Here is a 9,387-nt window from a genome sequence, read left to right as displayed (position 1 = left end):
GTAATAGTTAGCTAAACAATCTCATAACAAATAGCTAAATGATAACACAATAAATATCTAAATGATCGCGTAATAATTAGCTAGACGATCGCATAACAGATAACTAAATGATCACATGATATAAACCTAAACGATCACACAGTAAATATCTAAATGATCGCGTAACAGATAGCTAAACGATCGCACGATATAAACCTAAACGATCACACAATATATATCTAAATGATCGCTTAGTATGCTCTATTCGATCACTTAGTAATCTCTATTCTGTCGCTTAATATTCTCTATTCGATCACATAGTAATCTCTATTCGATCGCTTAGTAATCTTTATCTGATCGCCTAGTAATATTTAAACGCTCGTTTAATATTCTTTAAACATCTCACTTAGTATTCTCTATCCGATCGCTTAGTATTCTCTCAACGATCGATTACGAATGAATACACAATTAAACCCTAAAAAATAGTCAAACCTCGAATATCAACATGCATTCTTCAAGGAGAAGAGTCTCATACCTTTCAGATCACGACGGTGATGGCAAGTGCATAGAGACGACCGGCGAGAAACCTTCGAAGAGTGCTCTACTGAAGTTTGGAGAGAAAACAGGAGCAAATTAGAAAGAAAATTCTTTGAAGAGAAATGTTTTGAGAAGGAAATAAAGGACCTATCATTGTAAAGTATTCGTAGAGGCATACAAATACCAAAACGGTCTGAAAATTTTTCAAAATTGGAAGTAATTTCGGAATTTCACATGGGCGGAAGATGAAAGTTTTTAAGAATAGGTTACTGGTACAAAGGTTTTTGGGTTCTTTTGTAAAACTTTCCGCATCAGCCCTCTGCCGTCGGCCTCCGACTCACCCACCCACGATCTTCCATCTTCAACCTTCTCTTCACCTTGTGGCTTCTGGTGCTTCTTCTCCCGCAGCACGCACACCGGCCGGCCGCCATCTCCGTTCTCCATTCTCCTCCATCTTCAGCCACCATAACCCTCGTTTTGTTCTTCTTTAAACAGAGAATATGCTTTCTTTGGAATTGGAGCAGAAATGATGGCCAGTTATGTGGAAGCTTTTCGTGCCATGAGGCTGCGAATTCAACTTCAACGGCAGCTTCCTTCTCTATTCATCTGCTCCGTCGCGCCGGCAAATGCTCAGGTACTCTCCAACCTCCATACATCGCTTATATTCTCGTCTACTTCTGCGGAAGTCGCTTCACGTATCTCGGACTCTTCAATGGAAGTTCCGAGACGAATTGAAGCTGAACCGGCCGGATTTGGTTGACCGAATCTCCCGCCTCCTAGTCCTTCGACGGTTCGATGCCCTCGCAAAGCTCTCCTTCGGTTTCTCCGACGAACTGATGGATTTAGTGCTTCGGAATCTCAGATTGAACCCTTATGCTTCCTTAGAGTTCTTCAAATTGGCATCCAAACAACAGAAATTTAGACCGAATGTTAATTCCTATTGCAAGATTGTCCATATATTATCAAGGGCTCGAATGTACAAGGAGGTTTGGGTGTACTTGAATGAACTTGTGGTTCTATGCAAGAACAATTACACCGCATCTGTAGTGTGGGACGAGCTTGTAAGGGTGTATAGAGAATTTTCGTTTTCTCCTACGGTATTTGATATGATTTTGAAGGTTTATGCTGAGAAGGGAATGACAAATTTTGCACTACGTGTGTTTGACAATATGGGGAAGTGTGGTCGTGTTCCAAGTTTGAGGTCCTGCAATAGTTTGTTAAGTAATTTGGTCCAGAAAGGAGAAACATTCAGGGCTCTGCTTGTTTATGAACAAATGCTTGCTTTAGGCGTTCTTCCCGATATTTTTAGTTATACGATAATGGTGAATGCATATTGTAAGGAAGGAAGAGTGGATGAAGCCTTCAATTTTGTGAAAGAAATGGAGAGGTCATGTTGTGAACCGAATGTAGTAACTTACAATAGTTTGATTGATGGGTATGTCAGTCTAGGAGATGTTTTTGGGGCAAAAGAGGTGTTAGAGTTGATGTCTGAAAAGGGGGTTCCTGAAAATTCCATAACTTATACTTTGTTGATAAAAGGTTATTGCAAGGGAGGTCAGATGGAGCAGGCTGAGAAGCTAATTGGGTGCATGAAGGAGAAAAATTTGTTTGTTGATGAGCATGTTTATGGAGTGTTAATACATGCATATTGCAGCGCTGGTAGAGTAGACGATGCTCTTAGAATAATGGATGCAATGTTGAAAGTAGGCTTAAAAATGAATACTGTAATTTGCAACTCACTTATTAATGGGTACTGTAAGCTTGGTCATGTTAAAAAGGCGGCTGAAGTGTTGGTTAGTATGAAAGATTGGAACTTGAGACCGGATTCTTATAGCTATAACACTCTTCTTTATGGTTTTTGTAAACAAAAAGATTTCAGTGAGGCTTTCAAGCTTTGCGATGAGATGCACAACAAAGGAGTTAATCTTACTGTTGTGACTTATAATATCCTCCTCAAGAATTTTTTCCATGTTGGTCATGTTGACCATGCCCTACAGATTTGGAAATTAATGCATAAAAGAGGCGTGGCACCTGACGAGGTTAGTTATTGTACACTTTTAGATGCATTTTTCAAAGTAGGTGCTTTTGATAGAGCTATGATGATATGGAAGGATGCACTATCGAAGGGTTTTACGAAGAGTACAGCTCTTTATAATACCGTGATTTATGGCTTTTGTAAGATGGGGAAATTAGTGCAAGCACAAGAGATTTTTCTTAAGATGCAGGAACTAGGTTGTCCACCTGATGAAATAACATATAGAACTTTAATTGATGGATTTTGTAGAGTTGGAAATGTGGTAGAATCCTTAAAATTGAAGGACATGGCTGAGAGAGAGGGAATAAGTGCTTCCACTGAAATATACAATTCTCTTATTAATGGTGTTTTTAGATCTGAAGATTTACAGAAATTGAATGGCCTTCTAGCTGAAATGAAGAGTCGGGAAATATCTCCCAATGTTGTAACTTATGGCTCCCTTATAGCTGGTTGGTGTGACAAAGGGATGATGGACAAAGCATATAATGAATACTTTAAGATGATCGACAAAGGGATTGCACCTAATATTATCATCGGTAGTAAAATTGTAAGTAGTCTGTATCGACTTGGTGAGATTGACGAAGCAAGTTTGATTTTTCATCAAATGGTAGATATTGGTCCTGTTCTAGATCATGCACGCTCTATAAAATTGCCCAAATTTGGTTTGAGACATCTCAAAACTCAAAAAATTGTGGATTCTTTTGGCGAAAGGGCCACGAGCATCCCTATGTCGAACAACATTGTATATAATATTGCAATTACAGGACTATGCAAGTCTAAGAAGGTCGATGATGTTAGAAGGATTTTGTCAGATTTGTTACTTCTAGGCTTTCGACCCGATAATTATACATTTTCTTCTCTTATTCATGCTTGCTCTACTGCTGGCAAGGTCAATGAAGCCTTCTGTCTAAGAGATGACATGATAAAGGCAGGTCTTGTTCCAAATATTGTCGTGTACAATGCTCTTATAAATGGTTTATGCAAGTCAGGGAATCTGGATCGAGCTCAGAGACTATTCCATAAACTGGCCCAAAAGGGTTTATCACCCACCGTCATTACATATAACACTCTCATCGATGGATATTGCAAGGCTGGTAGAACATTAGAGGCTTTGAAACTGAAAGATAGAATGAGAGAAGAAGGCATTTCTCCATCTTCTGTTACCTATTCTACATTGATTCATGGGTTTTATAAGGGAGGAGAATTTGAACAATCTGTGAGGCTTTTGAATGAAATGATCAAGGCAGGGAAAGATTCGAGTGTAATGGATCCACTTGTGGCTCGAGTTTACATCAAATGGAGAGACAAGCATAAAGAATAGCGAAGCTCTGCGCTTACGATTTCCAAGGTTCATTTGACCTTTTCTTTATGAATTCACTCATAGTTCATCATTTAGTTTCTAATTCTGGATTGTCATTGTGGTGTTTGCATAAACGTAGCTATTTTTGTCATGTTTGATATCTTTATGCTTATGCCATGGTAAAATTACGTGTAGCATGGATGCCTACGCGTCTGAGTTCCCTATTTGATGGAGAATCTTAGAACACTCAGAGTAATCCTGAAAACTAACCCAAGAACAACCCTGCATACATCCATTCTTTTAATTATTGGACAAAAAAATGTAACGATTCATTGGTATCAGATTATTTTCTCCTTCAGGTATAGGGTTGCACCTAAATAGCATCATTGGTATTGTAATGAAGAATCATGGCTCAATTGAAGGCTTGGGCGTGCAAGGGTTAAGCCGTCACATTCTGAAAAATAAAAAATCTGCTCATTTTCTGCTGAAGAAAAGGAGGGGCATGAAAGTAAGGCCATCGCATTGGCATGTTCCATCACTTTGAAGTTCTGCCTTGCTGTTAAAGCCGAGAAATTTAAAATTCTATGGGGTGTTTGGCCCCAAGTTTGGTTGGTGGATAAAAAAAAACTCACCCACCATTTGGTTCACCAATTATTAAAGAGGTTTATTACCTCGTTATTCACGTTAACTCATATTTTTTATCTCGTTATTTGCATCAACTCTCTCAATTACTCTCTTCTATAATAATTATCAACTCAATTCAATAATTTATAAATTATTTTCTTCCCAAAGAAAAAGGTAATTTATAAATTATTTCCTATGGTTCATTTTTCTTGTCTTTTCTCTTTTCTATGTGGATTATGTTAAATTAGTGATTAATCCAAAAGTTTAAGCGGATTGATGGAGGTAAATTTGTATTATATAATCTAATTCAACAACGTGATGTTTTTTATGCTAAAATAAAATCCTTTTCTCTTATTCTATTAAGTTTTGCCTACTTACATATTGGTTGTATTCTTTGGCTTTAATCTAGATTTTCTAGATTAATTATTTTCTTTGGCTGTAATGTAGATGTGTGTGAATTAGTTTTAGGTTAGGTAGTTTGAGATTCTCCCTTTACTAACTTCATGGAATTAAATTTGCTAGCATTTAACTCTAAATCAATTTGTGAAGCCTATATGTTTCTGTAATGGTAGTGTTTGATTGGTTATCAACCTTATAATAATTTGTGGAATACTTACATACTTCTCGGAGTGTTCAAAACATTCGAGGCCTCCAAAAATTGATTAACCCAACTCAACTCAACCCAATCACTGCAGTTTGAGTTGGATTATCAACTCATTTGAGTTGAATTAGGTTGGGTTCAAATAAATGAAACTTTCGTGGTTTTTGATTTTCTGGGGTTGCATTTTGTTATTTTTCTTTATATTTGTAATTTCTTTGTGATAATTTTGAATTATTACAAACCACTCTTCCCCTTTTTTGTTTCTTATTTAGCCAAGGTTCGAGATATTGATGGCGATGATACTATCAAGGTCTCGATTTTATGGAAATATTCGAAAAACTTTATAGAAATTGAACTAATAATTTTTTTACTATGACCTAATTAGATTATATTTAACCATTTTTAATCATCATTTTGATAAAACAAGACAATATTTAGAGGTATAGTGTAATATCTATGTAAATGACGATATAAGAGCAAGAATTTAAAAAAGAAAAGGAAAAATAATTACAAAATAATATCAAATTTTATTTTATTTTCTTTGAAATGAAAACTTTGGATGCTAAAAGAAGTAAAACTCACATCAATTCAATTTTAAGGTGAAATGATATAAAAATTCAATAGAAAAAGGTGTGAATGAAATTAAAAAAAAAAGTGTGTTATTTTTTCAATTTTGATTTCTTAAAAATGAAAGCTTTAGATGGTAAAAAAAAACGTTCTGAATGTTCAACCTCGTCACCGTTGCAATGTTTCCCTGACGCTCGTGGCCTTTTTTGTCGGTGGAAAAATGATGTGAAAAATTGGTGGAAGAATATTTGATTGAAGTTAAAAATAAATTTATGTTATAATTTTTCTCAATTTTGGTTTCTTGAAAATGAAAGCTTTAGTTGGTAAAAGTAAAACGTACGTCAATTCAATTTTGAGGTAAAATTATATATTAATGTGTGCAACTATATAATTCGTATAATGAAGACAAGTCTATAAACTTTAAAAAATTTCAACCCCCCAATACCGAAATTTCAATCGAAATTTCAAGATTTTGACCGAAATTTTAAATTATGATTATGGCACAATGACTAAATCTTTTTGTGTTCATATGTCTGTGTTCATTTTTCTAGAATTATTAGTTTCTATTTTCAAGTTCAAGCTAAGATGTATCTTTAGTGTTTGTTAATTCTTAAAGAAGACAACAAAGTTTTTTCCCTTAATTTTGTAATTATTTTTGCTATTCTCCTCTAGCATATGATTTGACATAAAAGTCTGATGAAGTTATATTAAAAACATTTAGAACTGAAGTAGGTAGACGTTTGAATTTAAGTTGGGTATAGTCATAAGAAAAAAGTTAGGTGCGTTGAAATTGACGATGAAACTTCATGAAGTATTTAATGCTCAAAAAGACAATTATTTAGAGTCAATAAATAATTTTAAGAGATTTGAGTCTTGTACTTACTATGGTTAGTAATTTTGTTTATCTTTATAAGTTGAATATAGTTTGTGGAGGGATAGATATATATTACTTTCGTATGAGTGAATTAGTTAATTGTAGTGTTTGTTGAAAGGTGAGTTGTGTATACAAATATCACATACTTTTATTATATACATATAAATATTGTTAGTCAGCCACGTGTGCAACTATATATCTGTCTCTTATACACATCTAGATGTGTATAAGCTAAAACAACAATAACGATCATTATTTGTCACAAAAACAGATAGTTAATGACAGAAAAACTCTTTTAATATTGCTCCTTTTTAATTGTCATCGAGGGTGATATTGTTATTAAAGGTGTTTAACGTTGGTCATCTATAGTGTTTGTCGAAAACCAACAGTAAAGTCATCTATAATGTTGGGCAAAAATCGATATTAAAATAGAACATGTTTAATAACACATTCTTCGATGTCCTTATAATGTTGGTTTTCAATTGATATTATAGGGATTTTTTATTTAAATATTGTACTTTGGAAAAATAATTAGGAAAATATAGTGGGTTTGAAAATATTTAGAAAAAATGGGGTAGTTTTGGCAAAGCAAAAGGTTGAGATTTGAACTATTGATCAACACATATTGAAAATGCTCACATTAAGTCGAGAGTTGAAGACTTGACCATCTGCAACCTCCACTTGTGTCGCCTGTCATCGACAAGATTGAGAGTTGAAGTCTCAACCTGCACCGTTCAGCTGCACCATTGACCACGCTACCCAAAGTCTACCACGTTGCTGCTATCCTTGTTTGGTCACATCAACAGCGCAGTGGTCGAGTTTTCAACATTCGACCAACGCCTTTTTAAGCCCACTTCCTCTCTTCCAATTTCCACTTCTCACAAACTCTTCCAATTTTTTCTTTCCTTTTGAACTCACGGATTATTCTCTCCCCACAAGTTTTTCTCTCTTCTTCTTCCTAAAATTGTTACTAAATCCTCCTATTTTTCACATTCGTCCATCAAATTGTGATGTTTGTGCATTTACTCTACTAAATTTCTATTTTTAAAAAAGAATTATAAATTTTGTTCCTATTCTCATATTATCATATATTTTTTTTTATAGTTTTTATTGCTGTTTGGAAAACAAAGAACCAAAAAGAGGTACACTTTCACTCAATTAAATTTTTATTTTTTAATTAAAAAATAAGTTATAGATCCATATTCTCATATTATTCTATTTTTTCGTAGTTTCTATTGCTGAATAACAAATAACAACAAAAAGAAGAACCATTGTCATTTTGAGGAAAAAAGTAGGACCGTTGTGAATTTGTGAGTTTACTTTTTATTTATTACTAGTTTTTTGTTTTTACTTTTTTGATATTTATATTATGCTAGATATTCCATTTTGATATCCCTGTATATTGGTGTTAGTAGTTTTTTAGTATTAGTTATATATTGATGTTAGTAGATCTATCATGTTAATTTTTTTAATGGTTGTTGAATTCAATAATATTTATATATTGATATTAGTAGTTTTTTCTCTATAGTTTAATATTCGTATTTATATTATGCTAGATCTACCATGTTAATATTTTTTTTCATTTTAAATAATATTAGATTTTGTTAATATTAGAATTTTTAATGTTATAGTACTAGAGTTAATTTTTTAGTAGAATATTAGTTATTTGAGTATTAATTATTTTGTTAGTATTAGGGTTTAGGGTTCTTTTGAAAAAAAAAGATTAATATTAGAGTTTTAGGCATTAGATTTTGTTAATACAATATATATATAATTTGAGTTTTCTCTACATTTTTTGTTTATAGTTTTTAATGCAAAAAGAAGTATCCTTGTTTGTTTGTGTTTTAATATTATTTTTTTTAGTTTTGTTTTTTTAGTTTAAAAAGTTTAGTGTTTTTGTTTGTCCTTAATAAACAAATACTGATTTGAATGAATTTTTTTAATATTTTTTTTATATTATTTGTTTTTTTTCATATTTAAGCTTGATGTTTATAGTTTAAAATGTTTAGTATTTTTTTATTATTTAATATAAAATTATTAATTCGAGTGATTTTTTTATATATATTTCTTATAATATTCGATTTTTTCAATATTTAAATTTGATATTCAAAGTTTTTTATTACAAAAAGTTAAGTAGTAGAGTTTGTTTTTTTTTTTTTTATTAAAAACAATATATTTGTAATTTGAGTTTTCTTTGCATTTTTTGTTTATGGTTTTTTAATACAAAAACTTATTCTTGTTTTTTTTTTTTTCTAATAATATTCTATTCTTTTAGTATTAATTTTTTAATACAAAAAATTTCAGTATTTTTGTTTACTTTTAATATAAAATTACTAAGTGAATTTTCAAATATTTTTAATATTTTTTTGTTTGTTTTTACTTGGATTTAAGTTTGATAATTAGAAAAATATTTAGTAATGTATTGTTTTTCTTTTTTTTTTTTTAGGAAAATGATGGACAAATGTTTGAAATTTATGTTATTTAGAAATGGTAATGTGATTGATGATATTAATATAGTTGATTATGATCAAACTACTGTGGGGGTTTACATAAATTTGAACAGTGGATTTGTTTCTTAACAAGTCATTGAAATGATAGAGATGTCACTTGGTGTAGATATGAGAGCAAACTAGTTAGAAATAGTATATAGACACCTTAATCTAACACTATCAGGATCAGTAAGGTTTATATCATTTCCTATTCCTAATGAACAAGCAATGAACTTGATGTTTTCAATCGTGATGCCGCTCTCGAATTTAGTGCATTTATATGTTAATGTGAGTAGGGTAGGATTGGATATAAACTTGAATGCACAACCCTTTAGTTAGTTTGAAGACCCGACTCAATGTATTGATCCTGATCCTAAATCA

The 9,387-nt window shown here is 32.2% G+C and overlaps 1 protein-coding gene across 2 annotated transcripts; it reads left to right on the top strand.

Annotated features, from left to right (window-relative positions):
- The first annotated feature begins 772 nt into the window (after nt 1-772).
- On the top strand, nt 773-4,678 carry LOC120090994 (putative pentatricopeptide repeat-containing protein At1g19290). 2 transcript variants are annotated; one of them, XM_039048754.1, is made up of 2 exons: nt 773-3,899; nt 4,194-4,678. In XM_039048754.1, the coding sequence occupies exon 1, from the start codon at nt 1,143-1,145 to the stop codon at nt 3,870-3,872; it is 2,730 nt and encodes a 909-aa protein (XP_038904682.1). In that variant the 5' UTR covers nt 773-1,142; the 3' UTR covers nt 3,873-3,899; nt 4,194-4,678. The 2 variants fall into 2 exon arrangements, with proteins under 2 accessions (XP_038904682.1, XP_038904681.1); XM_039048753.1 differs by having other exon boundaries at nt 775-3,899; nt 4,211-4,678.
- Nucleotides 4,679-9,387: the final 4,709 nt, after the last annotated feature.

The sequence above is a fragment of the Benincasa hispida genome, chromosome 11 (genome assembly GCF_009727055.1).
Source record: "Benincasa hispida cultivar B227 chromosome 11, ASM972705v1, whole genome shotgun sequence".
Lineage (NCBI taxonomy): Eukaryota > Viridiplantae > Streptophyta > Magnoliopsida > Cucurbitales > Cucurbitaceae > Benincasa > Benincasa hispida.
The sequence above is the reverse complement of the archived record's forward strand: the minus strand, read 5'-3'. Positions and strand labels throughout refer to the sequence as shown.

Bases quoted from the DNA above. Each gene is read 5' to 3' on its own strand.
- LOC120090994 (XM_039048754.1), top strand. From the start codon at position 1,143: ATGCTCAGGTACTCTCCAACCTCCATACATCGCTTATATTCTCGTCTA.